Source organism: Phaenicophaeus curvirostris, chromosome 11 (genome assembly GCF_032191515.1).
Source record: "Phaenicophaeus curvirostris isolate KB17595 chromosome 11, BPBGC_Pcur_1.0, whole genome shotgun sequence".
Classification (NCBI taxonomy): domain Eukaryota; kingdom Metazoa; phylum Chordata; class Aves; order Cuculiformes; family Cuculidae; genus Phaenicophaeus; species Phaenicophaeus curvirostris.
In genome coordinates this window covers 16,387,601-16,405,883 of record NC_091402.1, presented here as the reverse complement: position 1 = coordinate 16,405,883, position 18,283 = coordinate 16,387,601, and the positions used below count along the sequence as shown (strand labels likewise).

The 18,283-nt window shown below is 48.7% G+C and overlaps 1 protein-coding gene across 2 annotated transcripts in view; it reads left to right on the top strand.

Annotated features, from left to right (window-relative positions):
* The window catches only part of CHST13 (carbohydrate sulfotransferase 13), a 31,833-nt gene extending 19,463 nt beyond the window's left edge, over positions 1-12,370 (top strand). Inside the window, exons 2-3 of one of the 2 annotated variants that reach the window (XM_069865540.1) lie at positions 8,105-8,187; positions 10,863-12,370. In XM_069865540.1, coding sequence (XP_069721641.1) covers positions 8,105-8,187; positions 10,863-11,708 — 929 coding nt within the window. In that variant the 3' untranslated portion in view covers positions 11,709-12,370. The remainder of the gene's footprint in view (positions 1-8,104; positions 8,188-10,862) is intronic. The other variant, XM_069865541.1, reaches the window with a different exon arrangement.
* The last annotated feature ends 5,913 nt before the right edge of the window (positions 12,371-18,283 follow it).

Genomic DNA, 18,283 nt, shown 5'->3' with positions numbered 1-18,283 from the left:
TAGCAGAAGGTACAGCTCCGCCTTTGCACTACCACTCCCCTGCCATCCTTAGCCAGGTCTCTGGTGTTTGTCATCCGCCCTAGAATTTCCTTACTATGGCTTCAAGTCCTGTGCCTCACACCCAAAGTACTTGGGATGTTCTCTTTTCCCTTGTGAGCCGTGGGAATAAACATTTCCCCAGTAGTATCGCAAGATAGTGATAAGCCGGGTCACATCTAACCCGTTGGAGGCAGCTGCTGGTGTGACACAGCAGTATGACCAGGGACAAGGGCGGCTGTCTGTTTACTGTCTTTAAGAAGAGCAAATCAAGCAGGCGCTGCTGGCTGAGCAGATGGTAAGGCGCTGTGGGGCCCTGCTAGAGGACACATCTTGCTGTGCTCTTGCATTGTCATCACTCCTCTGTTACATGGTCTGACACAGCAGACGTGTCGTCCCCTCTCCTCCTCACATCCCCATTGCATGTGAGGTATCTTCAGCCTTGGCAGAGAAGATGTTCAAGTAGTCTTGAGGTTTTTTGGGGTGATGCAGCAAGCCACCAAGCTGGTTGTGAGTGCAAACACCTGGATAAATCACAGCCAGTTACAACTCCTGCTTCTCGTTTCATTTGCAGCTCCCTGGTGGAGGTGGTTTAGTCTGAACTCACAAAGCTGAAGGATGCGTTTAAGCCAATCAAGCATGTGTCTCTGTTAGATTTATTTTCCTTTCTTCTCTAGCATTTTAATTCAGCCTCTGCTGCCTATATCCCTGGCTTTTCAAATGCAGTAAAAATGAGCCATCACAGGAATCTAAGTAGATTGGTTTGGCTCTTTGCTTAAGCCAGAAATCTGTATTGCCAAATCAAAGCCTTCCAGAAAGAGTAAAAGTAGGAATGGGTTTTGGTTTTAATTCCAAGAGGTACTCCTTTAGCTGTAAAGATGCATGAACACCAGAATTGCCACATTTTTTCACAGCTGAATGCAGCATGCAAGAAAGCGAACGGTCACTTATTTGATCATCTTCTTCATCAAAGAGAGATCACTGCTTTAAGCAATGTTAAGTCAGTGAATCTGGAATTTACTGTGGGATTTTGGTGTTTGGGTTCTCACATCACCCACACTTTTTAAAAAGTATCTTTCTTAAAAAAAACATGAAGACCTATCAGCCTTTGTGCTTAAGTAGAAATGAAGCAAATGTGTTCTCCACCAGTAAAAGCCCAAGCATAAAAGCCAGAGCTTCCTAGACTTAAACTGCTTCCTTGAGACTAGCACTGTTCGTCCCAATAGCTCTGTTCCTTCCAAGCAGGGCTGCTCTTCACGCGGACTGCTGGCCACTGCCCAGGGATTCAACTGCTGCTTCCATGTGGGATTTCTTGGCCTCCGTGCCCTGGACCATCCTCACATAGTCAAAGTGTCCAGCCACCATGCAGGCTGCGTATCCCAGGCTTTGATATTAAACCGAGAGGGAGAACTGAGCTCAGACTGCAGGAACTGTTTGGATTTATCACTGCTGCTGTTAAGCTCTGTTTTATGTCCCCCTCCCCCTTTTTTTTTTCCTCTTGGATTTTAAAATCAAAAATTGGACAGATTCAGCAACCAGTGGTTGCAGCTAAGTTTTGGTTTTGAATAACACAGTCTCAATATCCTCTCTTAAATTAGATGGCAGGATTCTTCTCCATGTCTCTTGGGTGCAGTTATTTTAATAGCGAGGAGGCTGTCTTCACGAAACAGAGCTGTGTTTCTGCAGTCAGGGACGAGTGAGCTATCACTGCTATGACTGAAGCATTCACTCATCGCCCATGACAAGTGCTGGAGGGGAGTCAGCGAAGTCATTGCTGTGCCCATAAAGAGATCCAGGTCCTAATTTCTGGCCCTTCCAGTACTGACTTAAAGCAAGCGCTGATCCCTGCGCACTACAAAGCTCCAGTTGTTGTTTCCTGTTTTGATAAAAAGGGGCATCTATCCCACTCACCCACTGGGAGTCACAGGCTGTAATTAACACTCAGACTGATCATTTTGGATGGCCAGGCACCACAACTATTTTCTCTCTTTTTTTAGGTTCTGTGCAGACACAACAGGAAGCGATGCTGAGGCTGTGAGGCAGTGGGGAGACAGTGCTGGGGTCAGGAGTAGCTCCTTGGGGTCTCTGGGGTGCATCCTCGCATGGAAATGTGTGCTATCTCTTCACTTCTTTTGACTGGAGACCATTGAATCCCCAGATTTTAATCCTCTCCAGTATTTCACATTGGAGGTTATGTGTGAAGTTTTTGGCTCCTTGTGGCCCCAGAGGCCAGTCTGGAAAATGCCTGAAAGCTCCATTCTCCAGCCAAAAGGAGTTGGGATTCCTCCTGCAGTACCTCAGCCAGACTCCCGCTGATTTAGGGTTTCTCAGCCTTTTCCTGTCTGGCACTTGAGCAAGTGGCCATGAAGATGTCCTGTACATGAAACACCTCCTGTCCTTCTCTGCTGGCCTTTTCCCATGGGACAATCACATCCTGGCTCAGCTCATACACACATCCAGCCCTTGCAACTTCCCATGGTGCAGCAAGTCCTGGGTTCACCTGGTTGCCTCACAGCTCTTCTCAGCAGCTCTAGATCTGCCTTGGTCCCAGAAGAGCAGAGCTGTCAGTGCTGTAGGTGAAGGTCACCAGTGCTGTGGATAATGGTATTCTTGCTGTTTTTGCATCTATGGCAAACACCTCACCTGATATTTTTCAGGACTTCATTTGAGGGTTTTTTTATGACTGTCACACTGGAAGCTGATAGCCAGAACTAATGCATCCAGGACCTCCTGCCACTTACAGCAGCAAAGTAACAGGAACTGCTCAATTCCAACATTGTGAAATTAAGTTCTGTTGCATTTCCACTCCCCTGGTCCAGGATGAAGCTTTAGTTTCGTTTTGGTGTTTCAGCCTCTCCCTGCCATGGCAGTCTTTCTCAATGCTTTGTCTGTCATCAGTAACATTCTATTTTTATTTCTTCCTATTTTTATGTCAATTAATTCCTGAAGTAAAGCTAATCTTAGAGGTATTTTTCTAGAAATCTGCCTTATGCCCAGTATTTCCCATTTAAAAGCTACCTCTTTTCCAGTTGCCTGTGTCCCTTGCAGTTCACCTTTTAAACTCATCTCCTCTGTTTGAAATACTTACTTCCTGCGGTATGTCATGTCTCATGCATTACGTATATCTAGGTGAAGATCTGCCACATGTACTTGATCTACAGAGACAGCTTATTTTATTCACAAATGAGGTTGCGTGTGTATAAGCTGCGCTTAGTGAAAGCCACGTCGATTTTATTCCTCTGTCCAGTTGCACCCACAGCTTTTAATTGTTTTCTTTCCTTCAGACTGTTTTTGAAAGCCTTGGTAATGCTGATGTCAGCCTAGCAGGCTTGTCACTGCCTGAACCCTGTCTCCTAGCCAAACTCTTCAATTCAGGCGCTGGATTTGCTGTTGCAGTTGCAGAGAACCTCCCTCCATAATTAAGAGTCTCTGCAGCCAAAACAGCAAATTCTTTCACTGGTGCTTCTAGAAGTCTGGGATGGGCATGATCCAGTTTTTCCCTCAGCACACACATGTCTGGCTGTCTTCACAGTCAACTAGTACACCTAAATATTCACAGCTTTAAAATCTATTCAGTTTTCCAAAGAGAGCTGGCAGGTCACTGAAACCCCAGATCCTGCTGTGGTATTGATGTCACACTGCTGCAAGAGAATAGCTTCAGTTTTGATGGGATAGCACTAAAATCTGGGCTGTGGTTGGAAAGGAGGGAGGGAGCGTGTTGCCTTTTTAAGCTCCAAAGGAAAGACTGAAAGCACAGGAGGCTCCAAAATGTGCCTGAGTTCCATTTCAGGCTCATCTCATTCCGTTATTTCTGGTCAATCTTACTACCATAGCATGGGGGTTTCAGTCCCTTGCTCTGCATTGCTCCTCTTCCCTTGCCTTATGCTTTGAAGATAATAAAGACAAAAGATTTTGCGTTGGATCATGGACATACACTGTCTCAATACTTGTTATCCAAATGATGATCCAGCGGTTGCCAAGGGCTGAAGTTTTCTCCCCATTAGAAACTTGATATTCCTTGGCTGAGTGACATCCCTGCTGTTGGATGCAATTGTGGCAATGCCAAATTTCCAAGGATTACCATTGCATGTGGTGGAATCTGGAAGCCTCAGTAACAAGTAATAAAGTCAGGAGGAAAGCCAGGATGCGAAGATCTTGGCAGCTCCCCCGTGATGGAAGATCCTGCTGTACTCAGCGCCGTGGTGCCAAAATGCAGCATGAACCATTTATTTACTCTGATGATACTCGATCTTGAACACTGTCATGCATTTCAGTATTCCTTGGCCTTCCCAAACTTTTTGGAGTCCAGGGAGCATCCCAGGGATGGGTGAGCCAATGAGTGGTACAGGGAATGGGGAGATTGACTTATTCTCAGCATGAACAAGTGGAAGAAGGAGGATGTGTAAAAGCCATTGTCCATCTTTCCCTTTCTTCCCTTCTTCTCACAGTGCAGGACGCATCCCATATCTGACGGAGAAATCAGGCACAGATCAAGAATCTAGCCTTTCATCAGCTCCCTCTGCACATCTGATTTTTCTCTCCAGCTGTGCAGCTCAGCCAGCTGTGGAGTCCTGTGAGCTTGACCTTCCTAAGGTGGCCCACTGCCTATCTGGGGTAGGCAGTGCAGATAAAGACAGGGTGGGTACGGCAGTTAGGAGACAGGATGGGGGGAGACCCCAGGGTGCTGTAGGGTTGCATGATGGGATGGCTGGAATGGAGCAGCTGGGGAAGAGGGAGCTTGTGTTCAAAGGACAGCTGAACTGTGTTCATAGAGCTGCACAATGAGGAACCAGGATCTGGTGATGGGGGCAGGACTGCAAGGGGATTGCATCAGCAGAGATGTTGCAGGTGCTGGGACTGATGGATGGTGAATGAGGCATGGTCACTTCTTGGGTCATGGAGTAAAGTGGTCTGAGAGGGGCTGGACTGGATGAAATCACTACCTACAGCCTCCCACTGGTTCAGGCAGGACATAGTAGCCCTGGTGTGTCTGGTGCTGTGACAGCTGGTGATCCCAGATGCTTTGGAGATGCTTTGGGCACAGGTAGCCGGGACTTGTCTCCTTTGAGCACAGCCTACCAGATGCAGGCATTTGCACCTGTGCTGACCTGCAAAGGACAGGCACACTGATCCCACAGGGCACAAATATTGGCTGCAGCCCTCTGCATGTACCCCTGCTGGCATGGTGCTGTGCTGAGCTGCGCATGGTTGCAGTTGCTGCATCTTCCCCTCTGCTGCAGGATTTAACACTGTCTTCAAAAGTCATTGTCATGGCCCAGCCAGGAGTTCATTTGCTTTTCTCCTTGGGACGCTGCGTGTAGCGCGAGCAGACAGTTTCTGAGGGGGGAGATTTCCTGTAGCTGGAGCCTTGTAACGCCCTGCTGTCCGGCCAGACACTTGCTCTGAAGGGTTTGGCGAGCGCCCTGGGCTGAGGATGGTGTCATTTCTTTGGAGAGCAAAGCTCTCAATATGCAGTGAGCGTGGAGTGCTGGTGTCTTCCTCCTGCCAGCTCAGCACTCCCGGGCTCCTCCAGCCGCACAGGAGCAGCCTGGCAGCTTCTTTTCCTCTTTATTTTCTTCCCCTTTTTTTTCTGGAACTCTGTACAGCGTGAGCGTAGCAGGGCTCCTAGGGGGGTTACTGCTATCCGGAGAAGACGCCTTGTTCTCTGCCAGGTCTTGCTCTGGGGAAAGGCTGGAAGAAATCCATTTTGCAGAATTTCTGCTGGGACTGTTGGCAAGAGAGAGGCAAAGTGCAGCAGTTCCTGGCCAGGCTTGTTCCCCTGCCTCAGCAGCTCTGAAAGGCGCAGCTCTGAGTGGTCAAAGCATGGATCTAACCTGCCCAACCTCTATTCACTCCCCACTTTATTGCAGATTTGCTTTTTCTTCACCCTAAAGAGCCTCCTGTCAAGCCAGCCTGCTCCTCCCGGGCTGTGACCTGACCCTGCATCAGGCACTCAAGCCTTTCCCTGGGATGGTGTTTCCACTCACGTTTCTGCAGTGCTGGTGTGAGCAATATGCATTTCTAGCAGCTTCAGGTCAGCCTGAACCACCTGGGGTTTGCTTATGTCCCTCATAAGAAAGGTTTTGGTTGATGCAGGTGTTAATCGCAAAAACAAACATCTGCACATTGTGTTTACTAAATACAGGAGAAGCGCGGGGTGCCTGCAGACAGCCCACAGCGGGGCCGTGCTCTTAAATCGAACAGGAGTTTGTCAGCCCTAGCCAGGACAGGGACTCAAGTTTAATGCTCTTTGCTTGTAGATTCAAGCTGCAGTGAGTCGAGTTTTCAAGGTTGATCTCATTCCCTGCCATTTGCAGAGGGCTGAGCCTGAAATGTGAAACGGGGCTCCTCTGGGACGAGCATCTCAGCCTAGTACCGTGTAACGTTGGCTCTTCTGCTTATCTCTCATTAGCACAGATGCCATTTCACCCTCCTGTGAGGTAACTGATACAGGAGATTGAGGAAGAACCGTACCTTCTCATTGAGTCACATCTTGATCAATCCAGTGCTGCAGGAAGTCTTAATTTCCCACGAATGCCCAAGCAAACATGCACTGCTGATGAAATCTTGTGAGGTCAGGCAGTCACTTCCCCCTAATTACAGCTCTAAGAATGAATAATATTTAGCTTAGAACCCTGTGACTTTGTGCTATGGAGCAGGTTTCATTTAAGCAAAATATAAGCACAGGAAAGTGAAGTTGATATTTGGGTTTTTTTCTTCTGGTTGTTTTGGTTTACAAGATGCCATCTGGGGTTTGTGTAGCAAGTTTGGTTTTGTTTGGTGATGGTCAGTGAATGGAAATATACAGACCCCTTAACTTTTATGCAAAAAGCCTCTGTGCTAGAAGCCTACACTTTGCCAGAAATAGTCCCTCTGAGATTTTAGAAGGTTCTTGTATAACCAGGAACTTGGAAGACTGGAAGAACCTCTCAGGCCATCATCTCCTAACGATGTGTCCTATCATCCCCTTCAAAAAAAAAAAAAATCCTCTTTAATTTTAAAACTCACAGTGTGGTTTCTTCTATGGAAGCCAACACCACGGCTGTACTACCTGATGGTTAGAAAACCTTCTCGTACAAGAATTGTTGTGGCATCCTCTGCCAATGGAGAGCATCAGATACAAGAAGCAGAGGCAAGGTGAGAGGTGGGACAGCTGCTCAGCAGTGTTACTGCAGGCAAGAGCCTACTCCCTTGTCATGCCTGGCTCTGTGCATTAAGTTTAGGATATCCACGTGGTTCTGTCCAGTGCTGGAAACAAGTCCCTGGGGCTTGTGGGGATGGCAGCTGAAGTGGATGCTTCATAGCCTGGGGAGTGGTTGCATCCGTACATAATTTATAAGCATGATAACTTGAGCATCTGGCACCGCATTTGTGGCTTGCCGGATCCAGTCTCAGGTTTGGTGCTGCAGAAAGTAATCCTCCAGCATCAAACCAGCCAATGTGCATGGCAGAGAAGGGCTGAGGACTGCTTGGGTGGGTGTCTTTAGCTTCAAAAGCCCGAGGAGATGTTTAGATGGGAAAGAAAAAAAAGAAAAAAGAAAATAGCAAGTACGAACATAAATGACTTATCACAATCAGACAAAGTGTCTGACCAATTTGTCTATTACTGACAGTGTCTCAGCCTGGAAATGCAAACTCTGAGCCCATTTGGGCTGTTGGTGTTGGAACTGTCCCTTATCTCTGCCAACCACAGATGCTGTCTCACCCCACAGCGATGGTGGTTGGGGTCCTGTCACCTCCTGGGTCATTCCCCTAGTAATGCAGCCTGCACACACTGGCATTTCCCAAATGCACACGGAGCAAGGTATTCCCAGTTGCTTTTGAAATTGTTATAAGCCACTGTCTTTTATTTGGTTAAAGGTTGGGTCAGGACCTTTTGAACTCTAACTGCAAGTTTTGTTAAAATATAAGGGTGAGGGACAAGAATTGCTTGAGCATCTTCTCCCAGAGCCAAACAGATTTATCTCTTCTTGAGGGACATTGCCTCATCCCAACTTGGTCATCTCCAGAGGGGGTGACACAAGCAGCACACCCCAAACCCTTCTGATTTTTCTCCCTCCTTTTCCAGTCACAGAAGATGGGGTTATGAGATCCACCTGGCAAGGGAAAGCCGGTCGCAGCCCACTCCAAGCCCTGTATGAGAGCGACCAGGTAAGGGGACCCAGAAGGAGGGAGGGTGAGGATGAAGAGGGAGTTGATCCCTTCTTCCTCCTTTCTGGTGTGTTGGGGCACTGCACCATCTCCCACCCATCTATCTCCCAAGGTCCCCACACCTGAACCTTTGGCCGTGTCCAAAACAAAAAACACCACTGCTTGAGGCAGGGACCACTCACCCTCGCCAACCTCCAGTGAGTACAGACCAACCAGCATCGGTGACCTGGTGTCAGAGAAAGGTGTCCCACTTGCCCTTAGCAGCTGAGAGGGAGCCTGGGGGGCTGTGGGAAAAGCTGCAAAAGGCGTGTTTGTTTTCTTCTTCTGTGTTTTTTCTCATGGGTGGGCAGTTCTCTCCCCATGCAGCCACACTTGTCTATCCTGAAGGATCCTCGCCCACAACTTCCCAGCAGGAAAGCACCTTCCAATTGGTGCAACAGGCTGGGGCATGGTCACATAACCCAGCTGCCGAATGTGCCCTGAATCTCCCCACATCCCCAGGGCAATCATCATCTGCAGCTTCCAAGAAGCAGAGGGCAATGCTGGTGGTCCTTGCTACCATCCTCGCTGCCTCCCCACTGCCCATCGGCAGTGCTCACTGCAGCCAGAATCAGATCTCCTTTCCATATATGACGCTTTGTGTTACTGTCTAGGTTGATGCTTTAATGTCTGTAAGCAGCAAAATTACACTTGCTCTGGGAAAAATGGCAGATGTGAACTTCCTTGACCACAATGCCAGCAAACCCTAATGCTGCTGGCGTGTAGTGGTGTTATTTCCTTAAAAGTGATACTTAATTTCTCTGGCTTTTAAAGAAAAGGAAATGAAGGGAGCAATTTTGCTCTGAAGTAACTGCAAGACAAGCACTTATTCCAGTGGGTGGCTGTTGAACAGTAGTCACATTTATTTGTTGCCATGCCTGCAGACAGTGTCTGTCTGTCTCTCTGCTCTAATAGTTTTGAATTATGCAAGTGCAGGGAAAAACACCTGAAAAAACCCCGCATTTTTAAAATGCCTCTTTATTTTTTTAAGCATTTGTGAAAAAGCATTTCCAATTTTAAAAGCTGATTGGGAGTCTCCAAACAAAACCCAGCAAGAGAAATTCCTACTGAAAGGTTTGTCTCTGTCGCAAGGAGCTGAGAATGCCTCTTCAGCTATGATTCTCACCTCTATATCGACTTCACAATGTCAAAGTCGTCTCTTGGAGGCAGTTAGTGTCTGTTGACCTGCATTTCCTCCATTTGAGCATTTTCCTTTGTCATGTCTCTCTTGGAAGGGGCAGGGACAGCACACTTTCTCCTGCTCCATCTCAGGTTACCGTCCCTGCAGGGTCTTGGAGATAGTGGTCACTAAGTTGACCTGGACAAGGTTAGTTATTTTGTGGAAATGAGATCCAAATTAGTCTGAGTGTGGTTCATCCCTTGCCTGAGAAGCTTTTTTGCCCCTAACACAAAGTGGAAGCCACCATTGTCTTGCGACATGGGGGTCGGTGCATTGCATTAAAGCAACAGCTCTATGGGGTCAGAGCCACCTCGGGTTAGCAAATGAGCGGTGAAGCCGTTAGCGGTCGTGGCCTGGATGAGCTGTTGGAGAGTCCCAGCAGTGACATCCAGGCTGAATGCAAAACCTCATGAGTGAAATGGGGAGGGAGTGGGCAGGAGGAGGAAGGATGCTTCCTCTTCTGAGTTCCTGGAAATAATTTCTTTCCCCAGATGTTTTAATGACATTTTGGGATTTCTGATAAAAACCATGACAGTAAAGGTCATGTCCCCAAATCTGGAAGGGAGTTTCAGCTAGGGTACGTGTCAGGAGACTCTGGGCTCCTGTGAAGCTAATTCAGCAGCTGCCAGGCCTTAATACAAAGATCAAAAGGGATAAAGAAAGGACCATATAGGGACTCCTTGTCCCTGTGGACAAAGGAGACTGTGCCTGGAACTGAGACACGATTGATATGTGTAGAAAAAGTTTATCAGGAGAAGAAACCCAAAGCCCTCAGGAAGGGCCACCCCACCACCTCCAGTAGCACCTTGCTCCTCTCCCGTCATACCCTGCCACTCCACCTTGCCTCCAGCTCCTTCAGTGCTCCTCAGGGTTTGACTGTCAGCATTAAAGACCGTTTTCCTCCACCCATACCATTTTCTTCATACATTCCTGCACCCATGTGCCACATTTCTGCTTCTTGCCTGCAGTGCTTGCAGTGAGCTCGTGAGTGTAGGTGTCACTGTGACACAGTGATGCCCCATTGTAGCCTGGAAGTGTTCGGAGCCCTGCACCAGCCAACGGGCTATGCTGTTTGCCTCTGGAGCCTCTTGGCTGTTTGCCCCATGACTGCTGTGAAGGAGAGTTTTAGCCCAGGGGGTGTGTGGGGTGCAGTTACAAATGTTTGGTTATTGACCCTCTCGACACCACTTTTTCTTCCATCAACCCCTCTGACTTGTCTTCTGAACCAGCTCCTCATCATGTTTTATTCTGTCTTTTGCCCCCAGCAGGCCCAAGGATTAAATGTACAAAAGAAAGTTGAGTTCAAAGTCAATGCTGGCCTCAAAAATCTCACGTGGGTGACTGCCAAACTCAGGAAAGGGGACGGAATGGGGACAGTTGTGGGCCAGGTGCTTTGTGTAGTCCATGATCAGCTTAGGCAAGCTAGCAACCATCTCCTTTTCTTTTCTCTCCCCAGTTTGAGCAATCATCACTGCAGGCAGTTCACCAGCAGAGACGGGAACTGTTGAGCAACATCTGCAACCGTTACACCCGCAAGCGGCGTCTCTTGCGGCCGGATGACTTGCGGCACTTGGTGGTGGATGACACTCATGGGCTGCTCTACTGCTATGTGCCCAAAGTGGCCTGCACGAACTGGAAGCGGGTGATGATGGTTCTGACAGGGCAAGGCAAGTACCGGGACCCACTGGAAATCCCTGCCAACGAGGCCCATGTCTCATCCAACCTGCGCACCCTCTCCGAGTACAGCATCCCCGAGATCAACCACCGCCTGCGCAGCTACCTCAAGTTTATCTTTGTGCGGGAGCCCTTTGAACGCCTGGTCTCGGCGTATCGCAACAAGTTCACCCGCAGCTACAACACGGCCTTCCACAAGCGCTACGGGACCAAGATCATCCGGCGGCACCGGCAGGAGCCCAGTGACAAAGCCCTGGAGCGCGGGGATGATGTGCGTTTCGAGGAGTTTGTCTACTACCTGCTAGATCCACGGACACAGCGGGAGGAGCCTTTCAATGAGCACTGGGAGCGAGTGCACTCCCTCTGCCACCCCTGCATCGTCCACTACGACGTGGTGGGCAAGTATGAGACCTTGGCCGAAGACGCCAACTATATCCTCCAGCTGGTTGGGGCTGACACGAGCGTCAAGTTCCCATCTTCATCCAAGACCAGCAGGACGACAGATGATATGACAGCCCAGTTCTTCCAGGACATTAGCCCCTTCTACCAAAGGAGACTCTTTAATTTATACAAAATGGACTACTTGCTTTTCAATTACTCCATCCCCTCATACCTCCGCATCCGATGAGGTAGGGGCTGGGAGGAGAGGTAAAGGAGAGCTGGGTAACTCTCATCTTGCCACAATTCCTCTCCTCTCACCCGTTGCTCATGTCTTGATTGATCTTTCCCGGTGCCCTTCCCATTATGGTCTAGTCCACATCCTGATGCCTCCTTCCTGCATGGTTTGGATGGAGGACACCTCTCAAAACATTGAGGCTGGAGCTTTTCCTTCCGTTTCCCTCCCACCCTTCAACATCTACAGGGGATGGTGGTGGGACCGGACACTGCTGGGTAGGAGGGTTTGCCTTATCTGGGGACTTTGTTTTAACTAAGAGACTTCTCTGTAGATCCAGGTTGTGGGAAGGCTCCTCTTTGGGGCAGGATCCCTTCAGGTCTTTCTCCACCTTACTGGGCTGTTTGGGGGCAGACATGGCATCTCGAGGGGACTGGGTGCGGCATGTCAGAGACTTGCATAGAACCAGAAATAAAGCAATAATTTAATGTAAATTTTTCCTTTTGTTTAAAATTGCTCCCACTTTTTCCTTTTGGCTTGTTCTCCTCTGTCCACTCCCAGCTTCCCACACCATCCCCCACTGCTGGAGAAGGCAGTGGTGTTTTAGTGTGACCATGCATTTTTCCATGACAAAGCCTGGAAGGCTTTTTGTGTTTCTTCCATGGGATGCAAAATATTCCAAAGAGAGAGAGGAGCAGGTTTGCAGCAGGTCTGGGCTGACAGAGGCACAGTGCTTTCTCCTAAACTGTAATATCAGAGTGCTCCTTGCCTGTGTGTTCATGTCTCTGGATTTCTGGTCAAATCCAGTGCCATATCGCACCAGAGGAGGGAGAAAGGTGCTCGGTTTGAGTTATAAAATGCTTCTGGTAGCTCTGTGATGGGGTGTGGGAGATCGCTGTGGTAACAAAAAGTAATGCTGGACTGGGAAGACCAGAGAAGAACAGTGTGTGTGTGTATGTCTATGTGTCTGTGTGTGCGTATGTCTATGTGTCTGTGTGTGCAAGTGTTGAGTCTATGAGAGAAAATTGAGAGTAAAAATGGGGACAGAGACACCTAGAGGAAACTTCCTTTTGCCTGGCTGGCTTTGGACACTTCATTCCTTGAAGAAGAAATGGGGAGGAGGAGGTGAAACACAAAAGAAAATGACAAACACAGCTCTAAGATTTTAAATGAAAACCAGTCCAAGGAGCTGTGTTTCTGTCTTTCCTCTTCTCAGTTTGGCTTTGGTTTGCTGGCTGCCTTTGTAAATAAACTCGCCAGTAATAGAATTTGCTGTAGAGTTTATCTGCTGGCTTGGATGTGAGCACTTATTAGTGCAATACAATGGAAGGTTTTAGAACCCCCAGTGCTCTCAGACTCTTTTAAAAAATAATGTTTTCATCTAACAACTTTCAGCTGTTGTATCTTAATCTTTATGCTCTCTGCCTCTGACCAGCACCTGTGATACGCTGATGTTACCTCCTTGGTTGCTCCATTTGGACACTGGGTTTAGCAAAGCAATGAAAAAAAGAAAAGTAAATAAAATCGCTAGTGATCCTGGCATTATGATTTACTTTCCAAATCTGAACTCCCAGCACAAAACTAGATTATGTGATGCAACAAATTTCATCTGCTGTGTTCAGGCTTGGAGTGCATTCCTCCTGCTTTCTCAGGAGTCTCGTGTTCCCTGCTTAGTACTCCCTCTGCTTGGAAAAAATCATTGTTCAAGTCACCACAAGATCTTTCATTGCTTTTGGTCATGAATCATAATTTGGTGTCAGATTCAGCGTCACAAAGAGATGGAATTTTTTGGATGGATTTCTTTTTTTTTTTTTCCTTTTCCTAAATATTGCTCCCTGCAGGTGGTTTTTAAGAGCTGGTGGCACAGTGAGTGGCAAAGGACACTGACTCTCTCCCCTTTGTGCTCCCTGGGTGTGTTTAAGCAATATGTGGCTGGTTGAGAGCCTCTTTGGGCTCTCTTTGGAGTGAAGGCGAGGGAACAGTACACACTGGGCTTTTGTCTTTTAGCCAGCTGGTTTCTAAACTCCCCTGCAAGCGATGGTGGCAATTTGGAGGCAGTCCCGGTTGTCAGAGCTATTTGATCGATGGCCTTTCCCATCCCCATCAAACCTTACCCGGTGCCCCAAACAGTAGGAAAGCCACATGAGTATGGATAGAATGCATCCCTCTGGCTCCAGCTAAGGGCTGTACTCTGCTGGGATATGATCTGTAACAGGGCATCTTCTGGGTCATGTAGGACCTCTGGAAACACTCACCTTTGAGCTTTGGCTGAAAAAAAAACCAAAAAACCCAACCACCAGCCACAATCCAAGCCAGTTAAGTCACATCCTTGGCTTTCCCCCTGCCTAAATAATTATTTCCAAATATCTGCCCATGCAAACAGAAAACGGCCACTTTGTATGTCTGAAGCAACTGCCTTCAGCCTGGGCTGGAGCTTGGCGAGGCTGGGAAGGCTTTGCCCGTGCCAGAGCCCAGCAGCACCAGCAGCACCAGCAGCACCAGCAGCACCAGCAGCACCAGCAGCAGCGGTTGTGGGCACAGCCCGACCCTTCCCAGGCTCGCACCGAAAAACGCTGCAGGGCTGGAGCAAAACGGAGTTACGAGGACACCGTGTGACTGGTGATCCCAACTACAGGCATTTTAATTTCCTGAGGGTGCTAGTTGGGTCTTGGGGGTTTTGTTTTTTGGTTTCTTTTGGGTTTTTTTCCAGCTGTTTCACTGCATCCGTTTTTCTTGCCAAGTGAGAAAATATCAAGGTAATCTAGACCAACTCCAAAGCGTAATTGGATTTGGTTTTCTCCTCTGTTTGGGACTGGGAATGTAGTAGTGTCTGATGTGCAACAAGGGATTGAAAAGCAAGGAGATCCCTGGGGATTGCTCCCCAGGAGGATGGAGCAGTCTTAGCCCCTTGGCCTTTCCCAAGCATCCTGCTGTGAGCAGGGAGTGTTCCAAGACGAAGATGTTGAGCTGGTAATGAAGGACATGAATTCACTGCTAGGATCCCAAATGGAACTAAAACATAGCCCTGTTTCTTAGTAGTATCAGGGCTTTGGTGGAGCTGCCCTATGGGGCCACACACCATGCACTGTGCTGCATTTTGGCCAAGGTTCAATGACAAGTGGAGGTTAAGACTCTTTTTGAGCAGCCCTGTGACCAACAAGGTGCGGACAGGACCAACCATCCCACCAGGAATGAGCACAGCTGCTGTCACCTGGTGAAAGAGCAAAGGGATAATCCCAAGGGCCGCACTTTACCTGTGCTGTATTTCGTGCTGTGGAGTCACCAGCCCCATCCCTGGTGGCCCATGTGAAGCTGTTGAGTTTCTTCTTCCAGTAAAACAAAAAAAATCCAATTTGGTATTTCTGCAGGGACATGAACCTTCCCTGCAGGGCTGGTGCCCAGAGGTAAGTGTGCTCATCAGCTGAGCTCCCACACCCCTGGCGTGCCAGGAGCAGCTGGGCTAGGGGGACAAGGAGGGGACCTCACACAATGAAGCCAAGGATGCTGGTGGCTGCCAAAGGAGCCGGGTGTGAGCACTGGGGTGTTCCCTCTGCACCAAGTGCACCGATCCTACCAAAAGGAGCAGAGGCACCCAAGCAAGTGTGGCTGCAATTAGATGCCTACCCCATAACCAAGCAACTCATCCGCTGGGGTGCACAGGCCAGGCGCTGTGCCTTACTGGCCAGGCAGCACCTTTCTCTGCACAGGCTAGAGTCCTCAGCACCACTTCAGCAGCAATGGATTGGAGCTGGAGGACCACAGTGCCTGAGGGGGAGCCAGCGCAGCCAAGGTCACCCTGAATCAGCAACAGGAGCCCAAAGACAACAGAAAAATCCAAGTCAGAAATGACAATTGCATACAGCTCAGCTTCAAGGAAAGAATAACCTTGCAAACTCTATTTAAACCCTCCCTGTACAACATCATATTATTTAAACACATGTACACATCTCCATGCAAGAAGCAGTACCTTCTCTTCCTTCCCCTTCGCCTAAATGCCGCTAGCAGCCTTTGGAGCATAGTGTACCTCTGTTGTATTTCGTGCTATGAAGCCACTGGCCCCATCTCTGGTGGCCCATGTGAAACTGTTGGCTTTCTCCTTCCAGTAGAGCAAAATCAAGTTTCAGCGGCAGGGAGGTTTCCTTCCAGAGCTTGCTGTGCACCACAGATTGGGTTGTTTACCATTTGGAGAATTAAATAGACCTTTATTGGAGGGGGAAAAAAACTGTGTCTTCAAGTATGTCTTGGAAGCAGGGTTGCACATGAAGGAGGCTTTTCAGACTTGCTTGTGTTTGCTGGCTGGCACTTCACTTGTCCCTGCTAAGAATGTTGCATCTTGCACTAAATAGAGTTTCTGGAAAAATACTGTATTAGGACAGAGGCAGTGAGTATAAGCTGGGTGAGGAGGAAAATAAATACTTGGACTATCCCTGAAAACAAAGCCCTGCTCCCATCTTCATGACTAGTGACAGCCCTTTGTTTGCTTGCAAAGAGAAACACTTCTCCAATTAGGAATGAGGGAGCTTCTGACCGACCTTCCTCCCCGATGCGGCTGGGATCTCCCTGAAGTCCCAGCAGCCACCCTAACACAAAACTCCCCAACACATCAGCCACCTGAGATTTCATTTATTTGGGGACAACTAGTGGCTGACCTCAAGAGCGAGTCTAAACCTTGCTGCTAACACAGTGTGAAGGAAAAACAAGGAAGATTAAAACCCCTAAATTTTACATCTTCTCACTGCCTCCTACTACAGCCTGGATCAGCTGGCTGATGGCTGCACAGGGCTCGGAGGATTCAAGCCAAAGCAGGGGTTTATTTCTGCTTTATTCAAAAGCAGCCAGTCTCATTCTTCTGCCGACAGTCTGTATTTGCTCTACGTCCCCCTAGAAATTAGAATAAGGTAAAACTGGAAGGTCTTTGACTAGAATCTAGTAGCATTTGATGGGTTTCTCAGTCCAGGTCAAGCACTGAGCAATGGGCAGGTCAGCAGCCAAGAGCAGCAAGAAAGGAGCTCTCTTGTGCCACCTCCTCTTTTTTGAGGAAGCTGCTTATCTGGGAGCTGCGAGGAATAAATACAAATAAAAGTCACTATCAGCTCAAACAGAGGAGCTGGCAACTGTGGTGGGATGGCTACAAACCAGTGAAAAGCTGGGCACGGTGAGGACACAGACACAGCAGCAGAAGCCAGGCCCACTGCTGGCATGGAGTTTCCTGCTGGGTTAGATTAAAGATAGAAATCACTGTGAAACATCCAAACCCCGTCTGGGCTCTGCTACCCACAGAAGTTTGCTCTGAAGCTTTGTGAATTTTGTGAAGGAAAGAAGCCCCTTCCCCAAACCTCCTCCCCAACCAAATCACTCCAACACGACAGGGAGCGTAAATCCACGCAGAGCCTGCTGTGATGTGCTGAAAGACCTTAAAAGCTGAGGATCCTGCAGGCATTTAAGCAGCAAATCTCTGCTTTTCAGGGGAGGGCAGGGGGACAACAGCTCGGTGCCACTGAGGCAGCTGGTGCCAGGGGGAGGGAGCAGCTCTGCCTGCTTGCTGGAAGGGCTGAAGGCACTTTCTTGGAGGAGCAGGTTCAGATGGAGATGGAACGCTGATCCAAGCTATGCTGCAGGGTTACATATAACCTTTGCAAGCAAAGGCCCTTTCTTATTTGCACAGGGAAAGAAAGAGAAGGAGGAAAGGGTAAACAGGCTGAACAGCCAAATAATTAGCCTTTCAATGCCCTTAAAAAAAAAAAAGGAAAAATATCCCCTTTTATTGAAACCATTTCCTTTTGTTATATCATTTCTCTTGAGACTGGAAGCAATTTCAGTCTAAAGTGCGTTCCCTGCACTAAGTGCATGGGCACGAGGCTGATGCTTGGCTGTGCACCAAGGGGTACCCTGGAGAACAGCGTGTCTCGCTGTGCCCTTTATGATCTACCCACATCAGCTCATAGCCCCAGCATCTCCTGCAACGGGGGAACCCCCCGCCCAGCCGAGGGGCAGCATAGGTCACCCCGACCCAGCTGAGTCCCACAAGTAGGACACAGATGGCATCCATTACGTGTTCCCATCCGTGTCCTCTGTCAACAGTGACAACCAGAACAAGCCAAGCTCTGCCCAGAAATCCCCTGATGAAGGGATGCACCAGTGCCAGGGCTTTGTTGCAAACGGGGGACTGAGGAGCAGCTGTCTGTTGGGCGCTGGGAATTCATGCTGGAGGAGAGCAACTGTGGTCCCTGGTAGTCTGCACCAGCGATGGGCTCCAGTCTTGGGCTGTTGAGGGACTGGATGGGAACAGGGGCAAATCTGTGCTATTAATAGAAGGAGTTCCACACGTCTGGGACACTGTAGAGGGCTGCATCGTCCTCAGCAGCTTGGCTTTAGGACCACCCTTGCCTTAGGACTAGGCTTACCTGATTTATGTCAGCAGCAAAAGCATCATAGTCTGGAGAGGACCTCTCCAAGGCAGTGGGAACATGCAGCAAGAAGGAGAAAAGATGGTGTTGAAGCAGGAGGAGCTGTTTGCCAGGACTGCTCTAGACAGTGCCAAACTGGAGCTAATAAAGGTTTACAAAATAAAATGCTACGATCAAGTTATT